The sequence below is a fragment of the Mangifera indica genome, chromosome 11, assembly GCF_011075055.1.
Source record: "Mangifera indica cultivar Alphonso chromosome 11, CATAS_Mindica_2.1, whole genome shotgun sequence".
Taxonomy (NCBI): Eukaryota; Viridiplantae; Streptophyta; class Magnoliopsida; order Sapindales; family Anacardiaceae; genus Mangifera; species Mangifera indica.
This window is the reverse complement of record NC_058147.1, coordinates 1018152-1039232: the sequence shown is the minus strand read 5'-3', so window position 1 is coordinate 1039232 and position 21081 is coordinate 1018152. Positions and strand designations below refer to the sequence as shown.

The 21081-nt window shown below is 33.6% G+C and overlaps 2 protein-coding genes across 2 annotated transcripts; both read left to right on the top strand.

Moving 5' to 3' along the window:
* Positions 1–2194: 2194 nt before the first annotated feature.
* On the top strand, positions 2195–11954 carry LOC123229605. Its single transcript, XM_044655530.1, has 19 exons — positions 2195–2372; positions 2457–2626; positions 2714–2899; positions 2992–3154; positions 3828–4014; positions 4276–4405; positions 5738–5891; positions 6717–6886; positions 7054–7239; positions 7390–7552; positions 7757–7946; positions 8113–8242; positions 8291–8331; positions 8906–9054; positions 9188–9357; positions 9915–10100; positions 10698–10860; positions 10950–11139; positions 11703–11954. The coding sequence occupies exons 1-19, from the start codon at positions 2255–2257 to the stop codon at positions 11839–11841; spliced, it is 2985 nt and encodes a 994-aa protein (XP_044511465.1). The 5' UTR covers positions 2195–2254; the 3' UTR covers positions 11842–11954.
* A 2309-nt stretch (positions 11955–14263) lies between these two features.
* On the top strand, positions 14264–19379 carry LOC123229723 (RNA-binding protein 38-like). Its single transcript, XM_044655644.1, has 8 exons — positions 14264–15094; positions 15394–15517; positions 16141–16270; positions 17228–17264; positions 17369–17606; positions 18114–18221; positions 18320–18418; positions 18843–19379. Exons 1-6 carry the CDS (start codon positions 14864–14866, stop codon positions 18206–18208), a joined length of 855 nt encoding a protein of 284 aa, XP_044511579.1. The 5' UTR covers positions 14264–14863; the 3' UTR covers positions 18209–18221; positions 18320–18418; positions 18843–19379.
* The last annotated feature ends 1702 nt before the right edge of the window (positions 19380–21081 follow it).

Genomic DNA, 21081 nt, shown 5'->3' with positions numbered 1-21081 from the left:
GTGAAGTTGAGAGCAAAATGTTGAATAGAGTGAAGGAGAGTATATATCCAATGCAAGGTAGAGGGACTTTTTATATGGGAAAAATTCCTTCAAATAAATGATTTAGGAATAAATTTGAATCAAATTGAGTTCAAATATAAATCGATTTGAATGATTTTAGAAATAATCTAAATTCGGTTTGAATTTATCGACTTAATCAGAATAAAAATTCAAATTTGGTAAGAAAAAAAATTTAAAGTTCGTAATTCAATTTTTTAGCACGAATTTGTGAGAAATATTTATAATCCACCGACGATGGCCATACCAAAGTTCAAATAAAATGAGAGAGTGGTGGGAGAGATATGGAGAGAAAATGATTCTCTCATACTCTTTGCCTACTGGATTCTTGTATCAGAAATTCTCTGTCTCCTTTCTTAGCATACCAAAGTTTAGTGAACTATTTTTTCTTTCCGTTGTCTCTTGTTTGTGTGAACGAGAGAGAGTGATGGAAGAAGAAGGAAGAAAATGGTGGAGAAGAGAGAAAGTGACAAAGAGGAAGATAAAAAAATTGGTGGAAAAGAGAGAGAGTAAAACAGAGGAGGGGAACCGACGTGGAGAGAGTGAGAAATTTTATTTGTATATCGTATGGAAAGAAATTTTGTTTTGAAAAGTTAAGCGGAGCGTAAAAATGGAAATGTCAGAATTGACATGGGAAGTTGTGAGACGAAAGTAGGAATGCCCACGTCTGAGCTGCCTCAGATAGGTCATAACTTAGATCAATTTAAAGTGAGTTAACGATTGATTTATGAGTTATTTTAAATTGAATTTTATCTAATTTATATTCGATTTGTTTTTTAGTTAAATTATATATTATGATTTGAATTTAATTTAAATTTATAAAAAGTAAATTCAAATCAAATTAAATATAATTGAATCAAAAAAATAATAATTTTGAATCAGAATTATAACAAAACGGTTTATAACTAGTTCAGAATAGATGGTTCTAGTTTATAATCTCGATTTGAAATTGATATTGAATCGTTAATTCTAATATATGATCATGATTTATTTTTTAAATTATTAATTATAATAATTAAAAATTAAAAAAAAAAGCTTGAACTTAATTTTTTAATTAAGCTTCTTACGTATCTTATTGGAGTTTAGAAGAATCAAAGTCTATGTAGTTATCTTATCTTTATGTATCTGATAGCCAATAGTACTCTCTTATCTTATCATTCACTTCTGCTGTCTTGACTATTGCTCCACCTCTACATATTGGTTTCTATTTTTTTGTGTTGAAAAATCTTCTACAAATTGATGTTAATTTATATTTTATATATATGAATATTGACCGAATCTTCTGTTACCTGAAGATTTTTTATTATTTGTCATTTTTTTATAATAAATAAATTAATTATGTAATTAATTATGAAAAAATAATAAATAATTAATTATTGAGATAAATTATATAATTAATTATGAATTATATAATAGAAATTAAAATGATAATTAATAAAAAATAAAGAAAAAATTTAATTAAACTTGAGAAAAAGAGTTTTGAAAGATTAAGAGAGTATTGAGAATTGAGAGAATGAGAAATGAGAATAAATGGGAGAGTTTGAAAGATTGAGTGAGAGAATTGAGAGATTGAAGGATATTTATGGGAGAAATTTTGAAAAAATAAAAAACAAAGGTGGGGAAATGAAATTGTACAATTATGCAGGGGAGGTTCCCTGCAAAAACTAAAAATGCAGGGGTTGTTAAGCATTTTGCAGGGAACCAAACCTGTGCAGGGTTCATTTTAATTTTTTGAAAATAAAAAAAAATTTATACCGTCAGTTCACAAGACTTTGAACCGGAGGTTTAACCGTCGGTTTATGAATAAGAGGTTTAATTGTTTAAAAATAGAAAAATCGAATCAAACTTTCAAATTTCAGTTTTGATTTTAATCCTATCGGTTTTGGTTTAAGACGGTCCGGTTCCGGTCTGGTTCACAAGCCAAACCGGCCTTTGTGTATTTTAAACGTTCCAACATGCAATTTTATAATGCTTTTTTATTGAATCTAGCGTTGACCGAAATTTTTTTAAAAAGAATGACATCACTGATGATTCCTCAGTGATGTAATTCTTTTTCTTCGCAATTGTTAATTGCCACAGACATAAAAAATTTGAGTAGAAATTAATGAACCAGAGGCCTATTTGTACAACTCCAGATTCCTCCTATCAACACCCAGAAAGAAAAAAATAATCTTCATAGGGGAAGTTTTCATCGACGATGGCCTTGGAGAAAGAAAGAGTGTGTGTCACAGGAGCTGGTGGGTTTATAGGCTCATGGACAGTGAAGCTTCTTCTTTCCAAAGATTACTTTGTTCATGGAACTGTTAGAGAACCCAGTTAGTATCTTCTCTCTTTTTAACTTTTATTGTCTGGAATTGTTCTAATTGTATGGGTGCTAAAATTTGTTGAAATTGATGCAGGAGATGAGAAGAACGCTCATTTATATGAACTTGAGAAAGCATCTGAGAAACTGAAACTCTTCAAGGCAGACGTATTGGATTACGATTCTCTCTATTCCGCAATCGTTGGTTGCAGTGGAGTCTTCCATGTTGCTACTCCTGTGCCATCTACAGTTGTACAGAATCCTGAGGCAAGAAGACCTACACATAGTTTTATATATATAATATATATATATATGTTCTATTTTCTTCTTCATTTATAAAATACAGTGCTGCAGGTGGAGATGATTGAACCAGCTGTAAAGGGCACACTCAATGTACTGAAAGCATGCGCTGAGGCAAAAGTTAAGAGACTTGTTGTAGTGTCATCTGCAGCTGCTGTTATCTACAACCCCAACTGGCCCAAGGGTCAAGTGCTAGATGAAACTTGTTGGTCTGATAAGGAGCATTGCAGAACAAATAAGGTAGCAGCTTAAGAACCCATCTTCTTTATATTAAATTCAGATGAAACGTTCATCAGTTTTAAATTTTTCAGAGCTTTTTATGGTGTTGACAGATCTGGTATTCTTTTTCCAAAACGGTGGCGGAAAGTGAGGCTCTGGAATATGGAAAGAGAACTGGACTTGATGTCGTTAGCATTTGTCCTGCCTTTGTTTTTGGGCCAATTCTGCAGTCCACATTGAACGCAAGCAGCTCGATTCTTGTTAATATATTGAAAGGTACCAACCTGTCCATGACTATTCTGTAGGACACTTGTCATGATCCATTTGAAAGTGTAAAACTGGCAAGGGTTAATACAAACCAAATCAAGCTCAAACACTTTATTGTTTGGGTTTGGTTTAAATGAAAAACAAAATAATTTGAGTTTAGTTCAAGTTTGTCGAGACAAAGTTAAATATAATTCAAGTTTAGCTCGACTTATAAGTTCGAAGTTAGAATCTTTGCTCAAGTTTATTACTTAAACTTATAGCTTAAGTTTACAACTTATTGGTAAAATGTTATTTCACCCGATAATGATAAAATAACGTTATTTTGCAGATACTTGTCATGACTCGAATCAATTCTTGAGTCAGACTTGAATTAAAAACTGAACTAATAAAACTCTTTTTAACTTAAGTTCGGCTCAAGTTCAACTTCATTAAATTTGAGCCGACCAAGACAAGCTGGCATGTAAAGCTAAGACCCATTCAAGCCTTTCTAAGACCCAAGATTAGATGGGTCACAAGTGTCCAAGCCTTTCTATGACCCATTTAAGCTTGGTAAGTTGCACCATAGGAAGTCCGAGCCTTAGATGTCGAGCTAGTCATTAAAATGCATAATTAATAAAGATATTGATTTACTGGACAAGTTTAAAACTTAAGATTTCTTACATTATCTATGATTATATGCAAGGTTCCGAGTCCTTGGAAAACAGGCTATGGATGATAGTTGATGTGCGTGATGTAGCTGAAGCGTCAATTTTACTATATGAGAACCCTGAAGCCGAAGGGAGATATATATGCATTGCATACGGCTGCAGAGGACAAGAGCTTGTTGATAAACTGAAGAATCTATATCCTGACTACGCATATCCTAAATAGTAAGTGTAATGAACTTGAATAAGGTTTTATTCTTTTTTCTCTTTTCTTATCAATAAAATTATGTGTATTAATTTTTAATTAGATATTTAAATTATATAATTAAATTATTTTAAATTAACAGTGTAGTAATATCTAATCATATAATAACACATTATCTATATATCTAATTAATTACTAAAAAATGAATACACATGACATTGCACTTTTGTTATTTGCTTGTTTATGGAGATTTGTTCACAACATTGCTTTTACATTGGCAGCTTTACTGAAGGAGTGGAGGACAAAGTGCTAACTTCAGAAAAATTGCAGAAGCTGGGTTGGAGTTTCAGGCCTTTGGAGGAGACTCTTATTGATTCCGTCGAGAGCTACAAGAAAGCTGGAATCTTAAATTAAGAAAGCTGAACTTTAACATGTTTATTTATCCATCCTCTTCTATCTGTTTACCGGGGAGGATGGGTGTGGTTTATCCTATGTTTTCCGATTTGAATTGGGCATCCACCGCATATAGGGGGATCAATTCGGGTCAATATGTAATCGGATCAATTTACTGTTTAAATAAATATAAAACATAATAATAAAACAATTTTTTCTATTTAATCGTTTTAATCACAATTATTAAAATACTAAATCCTATGTTTAATCATAATTGAATTTAACATGATTGTATTGTTAAGCATGTGCATTTTCACTCACAAGGTGATGATTCTATTTTAAAATCAAGCTGACCCTGTATCATGCAATGATTAATTTAGGGTGGATTTGCATTTCGAATTGGGTCAAAATTCGCTTGGAATTTGGATTGAGTTTAAAATTAAGTTATTTTCAATGGATTTTCGAGTTTAATTAGTAACTCAAATCGAAAACATGAAATGACCAATCTAAGTGAAACATGCAATGACTAATATAAGTTGCATATTATTGGAATTTGTCCGAATTGGACTAATAATATTAATTCAGTTTACAATAAAATTGTTTGCAAATCAAGTTAGAGTTTTAAATTTAGATGGTAACTCAATTGAAACCAAAATCAGTTTGCTTTCGACTTAAGTTTGAGGTTGAAGTTTTGAGTTTTATTAATAACTCTGGCTAAATTTAATATTAAATTATTTTTAATTTAAGTTAAAGTTTTAATATTAAAAATTAAATCTAGTCTAACTTCTCAATCTTACCCAAACAAATCAAGTTTGATTTTAAATATTAAATCAAGTTTTAATATTCCGAATTTAAATCAATGACTCTTGTTCAAACTTAATTCGGATAAATCTAAACAAACAATCCACACGGGCTAAAATTAACACCTTCCAAGCATTATCCATGTTAATAATTTCAGAGGCAACATAAATAGATATAAAGATTATAAATGACATAAAACCGGAAAGGAAAGAAGAAGAAGAATCTTTTTCTCTCGAATTGGTTTTGAAAGAAGTGAAACTATGCACTCGCACAAATTCAAGAAGTGTCTTTAAGAAAGTTTTATGGCGCCTTTTACTGTTGGGTAAGAAAATGTCTAGAAGGATCAAGATTGTTATAAAGCTAGGAGCCTAGGACAAGTGAAACGGTGGCCCTCTTTTTATATGTATCACATGATCAAAGATCGTATTTTCGATGGACGTAAGACGTTAGCACGTTGTTGGCTGGTTCGAGTTGGACTCTGAATCCAGTTGGAAATATTATAAATAGTATCACCAATTAGAGTTTATATAGCCCTAGGGTAAATTCTAAGATAGATCCAAAGGAAACAATCTTGATAGAGGGAAGATGGCATTAGAGAAAGGAAGAGTGTGCGTAACAGGAGCTGGAGGCTTCGTAGGCTCGTGGGTTGTCAAGCTTCTACTCTCGAGAGACTATATTGTTCATGGAACTGTTAGAGAACCCAGTAATATAATCTTTTTCTCTTTCAACTTTTAATGTCTGAAATAAGGCTTTATTTTTTCTAAACGTGTTTTTGCTTGTAAACTTGTAATTTTAGTCATGTATCAAACAATCGTTTCTTGCTCTAAACTTTATCTTAGTCCTATTAAGTTGCTGTTAAATGTTAGTACTCATATTGAGGAGGGAAGTGGGCAGTTGTGAAACGGGGAAGTGCATAGTTATGAAATGGGCAGGGACAGTTATGAAAGGGGAGGAAGCTGAGAGCTATTTGGGAAGGAGAGAGGGAGGAAATTGGTTTTTGTTTGGGCAGCCTTGGGCTAATTGAGGGTGAGAACTGGCCTCTTGAAAGCTAGTGGAAGTGGAGAGAGTCTAATTTCTCGAATAGTTAGACAAATTAGCTAGAGATTTTGTCTCTCTAAAGTCAGACCAGGAAGGGAGTTGTTGATTGTTAGTTCTCCTTTTTGTTACTGTTTTGTGTGTAAAAGAATAGCCACTCTCATCCATTAGTTTGTTGGGCTCGTAACATTATAGTACCCTTTCTGTTCTGGTTTTGAGAGCTGAGTCTGTGACATGGACCATGGCTTATGCTTTATTTGAAAATTCGTATTGTTAGATTGAAAAGTGAATTTTTATACTTGGGTGCTAATTATTGATTCCGTTGATTTTGGTTTGGAGATACGACTTCACTTTTGCTCATGTTTACATGCAATTTGAAAATTTTTATTGTCTATGTGCAAGTCACATGCTGAGTTATTCTGAAGTCATTTCAATATAAATTGGACAAAACTTTTAAGGGTGTTTTGTGGTGAATATATCAAACTTGGTGCAGGGGATGAGAAGAATGCTCATTTGTATAAACTTGAGAAGGCATCTGAGAATCTGAAACTCTTCAGGGCTGATGTACTGGATTACAACTCTGTTTATTCTGCTGTTCTTGGATGCAGTGGAGTCTTCCATGTAGCCAGTCCTGTTCCATCCACTACTGTACCAAATCCTGAGGCAAGAAGGCCGACATATTTGTTCTTTTTAATAATAATATTGCTTATATTTATAATAGTTGATCACGATATGATGGTCTCATGAAAAAGAAAAAGAGGACCGAGGCAATTAAAAGTGTCAAATGGTGTATCATCTTTAAATTTCCATTGATTTTATGTATGCTGCAGGTGGAGGTACTTGAACCAGCTGTTAAGGGTACACTAAACGTGCTGAAAGCATGTGTTGGGGCAAAAGTGAAAAGAGTTGTTTTTGTGTCTTCCGGAGCTGCTGTTGCCTTGAACCCCAGTTGGCCCAAGGATCGAGTGATGGATGAGACTTGTTGGTCTGATAAGGAATATTGCAGAACAACTAAGGTAGCAGCTGTAGAATTCATCAATACATCAAATTTTGATTTATAAATAATTATTCTTTACTTGTTATAACTGTCAGTTTTAAGACTTGATTTGAGCAGATAATGTTTTTCAAGTATTCAGTAAATGCTGAGTTTTTTATGATCTTTCCAGAACTGGTATTGTCTTTCCAAAACGGAAGCGGAAAGTGAGGCTTTGGAGTTTGGAAAGAGAAATGGACTTGATGTTGTGAGCGTTTGTCCCACCCTTATTCTGGGGCCAATTTTGCAATCCACATTAAATTCAAGTAGCTTAGTACTTGTTAAACTTTTGAAAGGTACCTAATTGTACCATCCCTCCCTTGGATTATTTGTTATAAATGTATGACTTAGATCATGCTCCTATTAGTAACAAGGTATGTTTAGTAGTGCACAATTTTTCTTTTTCTATTTGCATGTGTGTGAATGTGAGTTGTTTGTGTCTGTTTCATTTGAATTTATATTCTTAATTAATTGGGTATTCTTGCGAGCCGGCTTGACAGAAGGTTATGAGACATTGGAGAACAAGCTACGGACGATCGTTGATGTGCGGGATGTAGCGGAAGCCTTGCTTTTGGCATATGAGAAGCCTGAGGCAGAAGGGAGATACATTTGCACAGCATACATTATCAGAGCACAGGAATTTGTTGATAAAGTGAAGAGCATATATCCTAACTACATATATCCCAAAATGTAAGTGTCATTTATTATATACTCAACTAGCTTGAATTTCACGGTGAAACTATTGTATTCCGTATTCTTTTAACATTATGCACCATTTTTTAAAATGTATCTGATTTATTACTTATAATTATTTGTATTATATGATTTGTTTACAACATCACCCTTGCATTGGCAGCTTCACCGAGTCTGGGGAGGAAAGAGTGCTAACTTCTGAAAAGTTGCAGAAACTCGGCTGGAGTTTCCGGGAATTGGAGGAGACTGTCATTGATTCCGTTGAGAGCTACAAGAAGGCTGGGATCATAAATTAAGAAAAGTTGAAATTCTAATATTGGCATCCACTTCTATCTGCGCAGAAGGGAAGGATAATATTTGCTGTAATAATAATGTTTTCAAGGTTAATAAAATATCTGAGAACGGAGTTTTCCTATAGTAGAAAAATAAAAAACTTATTAAAATTAGAGTTAGATTTGATTCAAATTAAATGTGAATAAGGCTCAGTTCGATGTTGATTCAAGATTGATGAGTATAACCTGGAACTCTGTTTACAAACAATTTAATTTTGGATTTCGTCCAAGTTCATGCAAACTTGAATGATTGAATCGAACTTCGCTTTATTATGAAAACGAGTGCATATATATAATATTATATATATTTAATGTCCTTGCTCTAATATGGTTTAAATTTCTTTAACGCGCATAATTTTTCTCCATGTTTCTTTTCTTTCGAAAAAATTCTTTAAACGGCTCGAGCAGAACTGTGTGTACATCGAAATTCGAAGCTGGGTTACAGCCAAAGATAGGAAACAAAATGCAGTATCGGCTTGTCAGCTTTGTTTTGTCTTGACAAACGAAGTGGTCGATGCTGCTTGCTGGGTCGGCATTTTAATTTTGTTATATTCATCTATATAAGTATTCTGTCTTTTCAACAAAACTGAGTTGCGAGAAGTGAAAATACAAGTAAAACTGAAGGCGTGAGAGGATGAGTGGGATGATGATGACAGAAGTTGAAGAGAAAGAGACTGTGTGTGTGACCGGTGCAGGAGGTTTTATAGCTTCATGGCTGATCAAGTTTCTCCTTTTGAAGGGTTACATGGTCCATGGAACGGTTAGAGACCCAAGTAATCTTCTTTCTCCGATATCATCTTTTATTTCTAGCTTTATTTTGCTTCCTTCTGTAATACTGAAAGCACTTAAGATTTGTGTACCCATATGGATCATGATGACAGTTAATGATTATATCTATATAAATAGGTGATGAGAAGAATGCTCATCTGAAGAAGTTGGAAAATGCTTCAGAGAATTTGCAACTCTTCAAGGCAGATTTGTTGGACTTTGAAGGTCTTTGTGCGGCCATTGTAGGCTGCACTGGGGTTTTCCATGTTGCTTCCCCTGTTCCCGGAGGAAGTGTTCCAAATCCTGAGGCAAGATTTCAAGTCACTTTTCAGTTTGTTTCTATGTTAACCGTCATCATCTTGCCTTTTATGATATCATTTGTTAGAATTGGCGATCACCTCGTCCATAAGGGATTAATGGTCCCATTGTTTGATCAGTGGGCAGAGCCTCATTTTCTGGTGAGCAGGCAGGGTGCAGGGGCAGTGTCCCTGAGCCTATAAGCGATATAAGATCAATCCATTAAAAGTTGCTTTAGGAATTCTAATTTTAGTAATATTTCTATTAGAATAAGAATAATTTATTTTAGGGATAAAAATCTTAGTATATAAACACATTATTTTATTGTATAAGTAATATAACGAGTTATTAACAAAAGATGGAAAATATTCAAATAATATTGATACTGTTAGAAGTAATTTTGTTTTGAATGAATATGAATTCATTGTATGACTTTTTGTTTTATTGATTTTACACATTCTCTAATTCACTTATTATTAATTATCACAGCAGCGTGATTTGAGCTATGAGATTATGAATCATTTAGATGTTCATGCAAAGATTAATGCTACTCAGGTTTCCATTGCAGGTAGATTTGATTGAACCAGCTGTGGTTGGTACACGAAATGTGCTTGATGCTTGTGTGAAGGCAAAAGTGAAAAGGGTTGTGGTTGTTTCGTCTCTAGCTGCTGTTGGACTGAACCCAAATTGGCCTAAGAATAAAGTCATGGATGAGACATGCTGGTCTGACAAAGAACATTGTGAGGCAACCAAGGTATCAAACTAATAATCAAAAGCAAAGAATTACACAGTTTGTGACCACTTCGACTAGAAGTTATCACGAACGATGTATTTAGGGGTTCTACTATTCTGTTAGTAGACAGGGGCCTACTCGCCGATGAGGAGGTGGGGGTGGAGGAGGTAGTACCCCCAAACCCATAAGTAGTATTTAACTACTTGTTACCTATTCCTTGGATGTGTAGCAGTTAGGGTGTGGTTCATTAGGTGTTTCTGGCCAAGTCGTTTTAAAATTTTCTTATGTAATAAGAATCCTAATAGAGTTTGGTCTAAGGATCAAAATTTTATTATATGAACATATTATTCTCTTGTATGAATGTAACGATATATATAACAATTTGTGTGTAAATACATTAATAATAATGAGAGAAATGACTAGGTATTAAAATAATATTGTTATCCGATTTTGGGTCAGTTAAAATAAATTGCACTTATTATTTTCTTTTATTGTGTGATTATTTGCTTCATTAATCTTGTGCACGGTTTCTAGTTTCTTTTACATTTATAGAGTCCTCAGTTCCAATTTTTTTAGGGATTAGATATGAATTAAACTCTGTTTTCTTATGAATGCCAGAACTTTTATAGCCTTGCCAAGACAACGGCAGAGACTGAGGCTTGGGGGTATGCAGAGAAGGGTGAACTTGACATTGTGACAGTTTGTCCATCAATTGTGCTTGGGCCAATGCTGCAATCCACTATCAATGCCAGTAGCTTACTGCTCCTGGCGCTTTTGACAGGTTTCTTCTTCCTCTCAGTACTTCAATACGTATTGTTTCAAAGCTTAGACCTGAACATAACCTAATTAAAAGAGTACCCTGGAATTCAGATGGACACAAAACGCTGGAAGACACTGTTCGACCCGTTGTAGATGTACGTGATGTGGCCGAGGCACTTTTGCTGGTATATGAGAAGCCTGAAGCAAAAGGAAGATATATATGTACTTCTTATCAAGTCAAAATGCAGGCACTAGCGCTCAAGTTGAAGAGCATGTTTCCGCACTACAGTTACTCTGAAAGGTAATTCCTGAATGTCACCAGTAATTGTGTTAGATAAACATTTTGGTAATTTTTAGGTAAATCCGAAATTGATAAAAGTATAGGAGAAGTGTTGGGTATATATAGATATTTCATATCGTTTAAAAATATTAAGATAAGACTAATTAAATAGTTTGTGAACTTATAAATTATCAATACGCAATTTTGGTTGTAAAACCCAAAAACAACTGTAATGGACTGGTGGAGAATCTCGTAAGGGGTTGTCATAATCATCTCTTGAGCGATAGTGGGGAGTCCCGTAACAGGGGTGAGTGTGACATCAATCGGTGAAAAGTGAATGTAACAACTCTCAATAAGTAAAATTCAGTAAGGATGTTAAGTCCTATAAGAGTTGGGATATGACATTCCTTGTTGAGTCATGGAAGAGATGGGGAGAGATATAAGAATCCTATGCAAATTCACATTGATAAAATGCGAGATAAATGTTATGTATCTATTTACATGTTATGTTGTTTGGGAATACTAAAATAAACATGTTTTAAGTTGTTACAACTTTATTATTGATTTGATGCATGCCATTACAGCTTCACTGAGAATGACTCTGAAGCAAATCTGAGTTCAGAGAAATTGCAGAAGCTGGGATGGAAGTACCGGCCACTAGAAGAAATCCTTAGGGACGCCGTCTTGAATTATGAAGAAAAGGGCATCCTCTGTAAAGCTTAGAATATGGTTTTTGCTGGCTGATAAACCATCTTCATGACTTTCATGGTTCAAAGCTGCTGTCTTCTGTCATCATAATAAGGACAGCTCGAAATAAATTTCAACCTACACCATCATTTGTCAAGAAAATAAAATACAAACTATATATGCTTTCGTTGATAAAAAGATAATCTAAGTCTTGCTAAATATAGTAATTGTTAAACAACTTTAAAACTGGTATAATTCTAGTCAAAATTAGAAGTGAATTTGAACTGAATCAAATTTGAACAAAGATAGTTTGATCTCAACTTAAATCTAAAATGAGTAGTTACAATTATGCCTATGAAGAAGAATATTTAGAGGATAAGAATAGGAATTGTCGAAGAAGAAAAAGCATTTGAATTTAAATCTAATGAATTGAGTTTAAGTCCAAACGAGTTAAATTTGAGTTGATTCGAATATTCGATTTTAAGTCAATTAGGATTAAATCCATATTCATTGTTTACAAGTCAAGTTCAAATTTTAATTTGTCGATTTTAAGTTAGTTTCAAACTTACTTTTGAAAAGATCTCGATTTGGACTATTTTCGGGTTTGACCTAAATCAAATCCAGCCTTATGCAAAACTAATGATGAATTTGAACCAAATTAGTTCAATTTGCATTGATTTTCAATTAGATTTAAACCGAATTTAAGTTGAAGCTTTGATTCAATAGTTCAATTAAAATTCTCTTTCGATAATACTATTTATTCTGTTAGTAACATAACTTATCTCATTTTATAATATTATTTATCTAATCGATGACCTCCTAATAACAGCTTTGACCAGTTTGAATTCAAATAATTTATAATAAATTCAAATTGAACTCAAACCAACCTATATTTAAACCCAATTCAATTTGACTCTCACAGCCACTAGGAATCACCTTATGCTACAAGGCAGAGAAATGGTCCCTTAAGAACCAAGATAACTATGCAATTGAAGCCCAAAACAGATGCTTTGGACCCCATCAAAACCAAACCCTAGCCTATAGTTAAATGATCTATAAAATGTTTTGGAGATCTAATTAAAGAAGACCAATATTATCTACACTTATTTTTAAATATTTAAATAATATATTACCATATTATTAATATTAATTTATCTTTATTTTAAATTTCTATAATCACATTATACTAAATTAGGTAATCAAAGATGAAAGTAATCAGAATCTGATTAGTGATGCGTTTGACTTTGCAAATTTTGGCCACACGATATTTGGTAATGCTGAAGCTTATCATGAGGGAGCACTTGTGGGATAAATTCTCTGAAAATAATGATGCATTGTCACAGCCATCAATGGCATCATCCATTATCCCGGTCCTTTTCTTGACTTTCAGATACGTGGACACCTCCATCATCCAATTACTTGTCTCTCTTCTCACCTCTTAATAAAATTAATTTATTTAAAAATATTAATTTATTTTTAATTCATAATTATTCCACTAAATTACTTCAATACGCAATTAAATTTCCTAATTTGTTGTGTATAATTATAGTGTTAACATTTTGTCAAGCCACCGTAAAGAAAGGGCGAGAAAAATAAGGCTGCTGGTTTTTGGCTCTACAAAAATAAATGACAATGAAGTGACAAGAAAGAAATTATGACCAACTGGAATCTCGAGATAGAGACTATCCTGGGAAGCTTTGCAGCGTTACGTGCGAAATTGGAAATAAAAAATTGTTAATTAAATATTATTTAAATTTTATAATGACTAAATAAATTAAATTAATTTAAATATTATTTTTAATAATTATTTAAAAAATAACTTCATCCAACTATCAAATCTAGTTTAATTGCAGAGTGACCTGAATCGAGCAAGATAAATAGTTTGGCTCCGTTGAATCCTATACAAGTTTTAAAATATTTTTAACAAAAATATTATTTATATTCATTATATATATATACATGTAATAACAAATATAAACATATATATTTTTTATATTATATATTAAATATCATATTATATCGTATAATATAATTTTTAAAAAATAAAATAATAAAACATAAACATATTATTATTTTTAAAAATATCATAAATATTTATATAAATTTAAAATTTTTTTATATATTATTATTTTTTATAAAAAATATATTAATTTATACCATTAATATATATTTAATTGTATTAATTATAATATATCTTATAAAATATATTATTTTTTATTTATATAATATTATATTATAAATTATATATAATATATTATAGATAAACTTTTGAAATTAAATGATTTAACCCATATTTTCGTATACGCAAAATCCCTGCGAAGTCTCTTCCGTTACTCTAAAGCTAGTATTAAAACATTGATTCCGAATAGTGTTAAAAGCACAGTGGATAAATGAGAAAGGGTCCCACGTCCACACCAAACTAGGTTGTCCTTGCTTTGCTGAGAACTGTGGAAGACAAAAGACTGCTGTTTTTTTTTTCCTCTTTCTCTTTCTCTTCTGTTCAAATCATGACTCTACTTCTTCTTCGTCTTCGGCTTCGTATCTTTTTTTTGCTCATAATTATCATCATACACATCCGCAACATCCATGAAAAAGATTAAAAAGAAAACGATTTTCCCCTTGTTAGATAGTTTTATCTCTGCTGTATAAAAGTAATTATAGGTCACTGTTGTTAGTATCAAACTCAATTCTGGTTTTTCTAAGATTCTTTCTACAACTTCTCTATGGCCAACTTTTCCCATACAAACGAAGCCCACCTCCAACTCTAATTGGCCCATGTAAATTCTTTTATTATTATGATTCTTAGGTAATATTAGCTAACCTTGTCCGTTCTTTGATTCCCCTTCCAATACTAAGGATTCTCAGTATATTTCTTCTTCCATTTCTGAGGCTTATCTGGGCTATTTCTTTTAAGATGTGGGTTTTTTTTTTAATTGGGTCTACTTTGTTATCTGTTAATTATCTGCAATTTCATTGATCATCATCCCTTCTTCTAGAAGATTCTTCGATCCTCTCTTATTAGTTAGAATTAGTATATAATTTTATTTTTCTATTCTTAATGGCTTATCAGTCGATTCCGGGTCCTAGCTCGGGATCGAGTTCCAGTTCTGGGTTTCAATACATGAATTCTCCTTTTGGAGATACCACATACACCAAGGTCTTTGTCGGGGGACTTGCTTGGGAGACTCAAAGTGAGACCATGCGTCGCTATTTTGAGCAATTCGGGGAGATTCTTGAAGCTGTCGTCATCACTGATAAGAATACTGGGCGATCCAAGGGCTATGGTTTTGTGAGTATTAATTGTTTTTCACTTTTCGCTTTCATTTAAAACACCGTCGATCACCATTGTATCATGTGTAATTTGTGTACTATATTTGGATTTTTGAATTATTTTTTTTGTAATATGTTTGATTATGATTCCGGTTCGTAAAACATTGGTTATTTGCTTATGCTGTTCGTGAAATGGGGTTGATTGGTATTAGTGCAAATTCATTGCTGTTCTCATGGACACACTTGCCAGTTATTGGGGTGATCATTGTGGTTGTTCAATGACTTGGTTTTCTGTTTGTATTTGTATGGAGGGTGTAGGTGACTTTTCGGGAACCGGAGGCTGCGAAGAAAGCCTGTGCTGATCCAACTCCAATAATTGATGGTAGGCGAGCAAATTGTAATTTGGCTTCACTTGGGCGACCTCGACCTCCAATATTCTACGGTATCTTATCTAATGTGTATGGTTGGTCTAAATGCACAGCATATGTCCCACTTTGCAGTTCAATCATCTATACCATGCTTTTGTGGTGATATCTTTAAAGCTTGAGCATAGATATTGATATGGGATCTTAAAATCTATTTACAATGTTTCTCTAGGATAATTTTATTGAGCATTTTATCTGGTGTGCCGACAACATTTTGCTAGCCGTTCTTTTATTTTGTCAAGGTTGATCTTCATCTTTCTTCCCTTTTGCCCAATGAAAGAGTTGATGGTCTGAGCAGTTTTTATTTCTTTTAAAGCATGTTTGTTGTGCTTTAAAGTATATGCTGCATCTTTTGAAATTCCTTATCCTTTTTGTTATTAGGCTTGGTAAGAAGTTAAAAATTCCATGTTTTACTTGCACACTTTGCTTCAATTAGCTGTTTGTTGGCTCATAGATTCAGCTCTTGCTTTGATTTGTTTCATTTTTAATTTTTTTTAAAGCTAATGTGCTAATGCTGTTATGCTTTGAGTTTTGAAGAAAATTAACTATCTTCATCACCGGTTTCTCCAGTTTCATGTTTAAATATTCTTAATCATTCAGATTTTATCTATTCTATATGCTAACTGTTTCTGATACTCAGGTCGTCCAAGGCCAACAACCCTACATAGTGGGACCTTGCAAGCCACCCGGGGCCCTTATTTTGGAAGTTTTGGCTACCAGCAACCACTTTCAATAAGCTACCAACAAGGATTGGTGTATCCACCTTATGGGTGAGTTCTGCATTCTGAAAGACATGATTTAAAGTTTAGCTGGTTTGGCTCTAGAAAATAGAGTTAATGATATTATTTACGAGGAAAATGTTGTTCTCTCTGTCCTCCTTCACTTTCCCTCTCTTTTGTATGTCTTTTATGGGCTGACAGATTATAAAATTGAAGCTTCTTGCATTGCATGTAGCTGATTTGGTGACCTCTTCAGTAGTGGATCATTGGCCATAAGCTGTATGTAGATGAGCTAATACATGGTTTATCTTTAGATTCTGTGTTCTGTCATTTTGATGATAAGTTATAGTCCTAGAGAAAATTTTAACTACTAGCTCTCTGCGCTTCACTTAAGCTCTTGTTCTGTATTGAACTAACCATGGCAAGCTTGGTTATAGCTCCATTGAATTGGGTACATCTCCTTTGCTACTAGTTTTTCTTGTTCTTCATTCCTCTGTTTCCTAGAATTGTAGTTTGTGCATTTACCAATCACCGATATTGAACATGTGCTTAGGAGCTTTTAGTTGCTCTAGGATTAATTAGTTTTTTTCCCTAGATTTCAAGGTTGAAAGTTACATAGTACAGTGATGTGACATGGTGTGATTGGTAATTGCAGGAATGAAAATTGAAGATCATGTGTGCCCAAGTTCAATGTTTATAATACAGGCAAGAATCATGTTCTTGGTTTGATAAAGACCACAAAAGACCTGAAAATCTTGGTTTGAGTTTTTAGGATTATCTTTTATTGTTACCTTGGGCATACAACAGTTGGCTTACTGATGGAGTGGTATTACGTTAGCCTGTAATTACTTGGAAAACCGGGTTTCCTTAGAATAGAAAGTAGTGTCTGTGTCATTCATCATTTTTCTCCATGCAGTATCAAGTTTCAAGCTTCCATTCTCAATTTACACCCAAAAGTTTGTTCTGATGTTGATCTTGGGTGCCATCAATGGTTGTCTAAACATGCAGGTATTCAACATATGGCCCTGAATATGTCTACCCACAGGTAAATAGGCTCAGTAGCAGCAATTAAATTTACATCTTTCAAGGGTTTACAAATTTTCTGATACTCATCATTCCCACCTTTTGCATTGGGTCATTCTACTGCAGGGTGTTTACAACCCATACATGGTTCAGCAGTACCTTCAGATGTATGGAGTGCCTGGGATGGTCAACACCGCTATATATCCTTATGGACAATTGGGTCAAACCATTCCTGGAGGTCATGGTTATACTCCATTGCAGGGATTTGCAGTGCCTGGTCATCAGATTGTGCAGTTCAGTGGGCCAAGTGTAAATGCAGTAACAACTTCACCAATGCCCACAGTTCAGGCACCATATCCTGCTGGTAAATTATTCTGTCATAGAGCTGTTTATTAGATATTTCAATTTTTTCTTTTTTAACGTTGTTTGTCAAACACTTGCATGGTTTCATGATGTCTATCTGTGCTTACCACATAATTTCATATATCATGTGATTAAAGGTGTAACTTTTGATTTATGATGTTAGAATTTTCCAAGCTTTATGGTTCTGATATTTTTGTGAATTTCATTTGATCAAAGGATATTGATTTCTCTAGTGAACCTGCACTAGCCAAGTGGGTAGCAACAGCATAAATATTAAGAATTGAGTTGGTTCATTCCCATCAAATTTATGTGAAATCATTAAGTTTGCTTGGAAACCTTTCAACTTGAAATCCTACCATCTATTGTGATTTAGCAATGTTTCACTTTAAATGAAAATGTTAAATAGAATATATTTCAGTATACTAAAAATTCTTATGTGAATGGTTTGTCAAAAAGAGTCTCTCATAAGTATATAGATCTGATCAACAAAGTCCATTGGCTTTTTCAGGTATTGCTGCCCCTGTTCCACCACAACCTCAATTTATAGTCCCTGCTCCTTCTCAGATTGTGCAAGGTAGCAGTTCTGACCAAACAACTGGGTGAGGGGTTGATCAAGGTGAGTGGCATTTTCTCATTTGGTGTACAGTAGTGCATGTCATCTTTTCCTTCTTGCTGCCAGTGCTATATTGGTTTGAGATTGTTGTTAATTTGCAGGTATCCTTAGATTGCAGCAGGACTAAGAACAGCAGAACTGCTAATTGAGCAGTGGGCTTCAGATCTAGCCTTGCAAATTAAATTTCTTGCATTCTAGAGGTATGTTTTATCAATTTCTTAAAGTTCCCTGACGTCAAGAAAGGTTATAAAAAGGAAATAAAAAGATTCCCATTTTCTCTAGGATAGTAAGATTGGCACTTTGTTTTTCAATGATTTTTTAATGTTTTCAAATTCCAAAATTTATATTTATATGTTCTTACTAATGAGATCTTTTGATTTGGGAAGGAGAAAATTGAAAAAAGAAAATTAAGACTCAAGCCAAAACAATTGATCAAAGAAAAAGATGCTCAACTTTAAATTTTGAATTAGAAAACTTTTGGGCTGGTTTTCTTTATGATTTTCGTTCTCTTGCTAGTAGTTTTATAATCGTTTATTTGTTTCTTGGACCTCTGTGTATTTACGTGTACTTTTGTGAATTAGTATTTATGCCACACTTAAATCTCACTGTTTTTCTGTTGTGCAGGTCATACATGGTTCATGCTCACCAGAGAAATATGTTGTCTGTGTCGCATTGTCGTGTGGTGAAGGGTAATGGAAGATGCGGGCTGCACTTCCTTTGCCCTATTGTATCTATAACCTTCATGTGCATGCCTGCTGGTGCTCAGGGAGAGCTGCGAGCAGTCATAGATTGATGGATATGCTGGAATGGGATTTCGGCAACCATGAAGGAAAGAATAGGACAATTTTTATCTTTAATGTTTAAAAGAGAATGTCAGCATGCATAGAATCAAGATACGATTCTTATAGTCTAGTTTAGTCCAGTTCAGTCCCAGCATTTGGGTATTTAGATGGTCTCTGGTACTAGTAGTAGTGGTGTCTACTGGTGCCTTTGCATTGTATTGACATTAAAAAGTCAGTTCAACTTTTGTGCATATTAGTTCTAGTGGCTTTCTTCTACACTTTATCTTCTGTAATTTTCATGATCTGACAGCCCGACCTCAGAGCATGGGGAAAGCTTCGGTCATATTTAATTTTAAAGAAAGGGAAAAATCTGTGTGTACTGGCTCCCCTCACAGTGTCATTAATTTGTCTCGAAGGCTTGGCGCCCTGGCCTCACAGCTTGCAAGCCCACCAAAACCTGAGGCTAGAGATGGCAATTGTCCCTTGTCCCCTGGAATCCGGGTTGTGAGGGCGGGGATAATCCCTTGAAGTGAGGATGGGGATAATTATCTCCCAGTCTCGTATCCGTTCCGGTCCGAATAATTATAAGAAATTCATCCATGTATAAAACCCAACTCTAATTCATTTTTTGTCTTTAGCTCTAATTGTCTCATTCTCTTCTCGTTTGTTGGCTTGTCTTGTTGCCTTCCTCTGCAAATCTCTTGCTGGTATGGAGGGTTGTGATTGTGGGTGTAGGCGGGAAAGTAGCAATGTATGTTATTCAGCATGAAGGTAAATTAGTTAATGAGAATGAGGAAGAGAATGAGGAAGAGAATGGTGGGCACAGTGATTCTTTGTCATCTTTGTAATTGAGAGATTGTTGGGGGAGAATGTTTTTATTTAGGGGGGTGGGGATGGGAATGGAAAATGAGAAATTCCATCTTGCGTCCCACCCTGATGCCATCTCTACCTCAGAACCTACTTGTGAAAGCAATTTTTATGGGATATTAATTAAAATAGCCAGTCGTTTTCTCGCTTAAACCGTTTTCGGTAGCAATTCATACGTTTTACCTTTTTAAGCAAATTAAATTTTTTATTCCAAAAATACCCTTGTTTAATTTTTCAACGTTTACCGTAGCATTTTAACGATTAATTACTTATGTTTAACTATACGCATTAAAATTATTTTATCTGTAATGAATAAAATTTATACGCATTAAGATTAATTTATCTGTAATGAATAAAATCTATAGATTGAAAAACAGATATACTACAGATTGAAAATGTAAATCTATGAATAAAATTGAAAAACATATTGAAAATCTATTGATTGAATAAAATTTATGAATAAAATCTATAAATTTTATAAAATTTATTTGATAAAATCTATAAATTTATAAAATAATTAAATTTATAATTGATTGATATATATGAAAAATAATGGATATTTTCTCAAAACGGTGCGTTTTCTCAAAAGGGGTGCAGGAAGGGAATGAGTGCGGGAATTCTGAAAGGGGTGTAGGAATTTGGAAACGAGTGCTGGAATTCTGAAAGGGGTGTAGAAATCTGGAAACAGGTGCGGGAAAGGGCGCGGGTGCTAGAATGGGTGCGGGAATCTGGATGAGTAATACACCCTCGTGTGTGATGTATACACATCCATGTACTTTAGGAAAAATTTGGAAATAAAGACATGTGAAATATATAAAGAGTATATGAAGTTCCGATGTAAATATATAGGTTTGGAAAATGGCTAATTTACCCCTATAAGAGATAAATGAGAGGAAAATATAGATTAAGGCGTAACGAAGGCAATATGAGGTTAATGTTGGATAAACATGTCAGACTATGTAGAATATGGCATGAAAGAAATTTGGGTGTGTTCGACTATGTGGACAATAGCACGAACCTCAATTAGAATGATTTCAAGTAAAAAATTGGTAACGCTTTACTAATTACACATTCACGCACAAGAAGTAAATAATCGTAGTTTTATTAGTATTGCAGTAAATACTTTTATCTACTGCAAATCTACCATATTTAAATATTAACGGAGAATTGAATTCTCTTCTTATTAAAATTAATTATTAAATATTTTTACATTT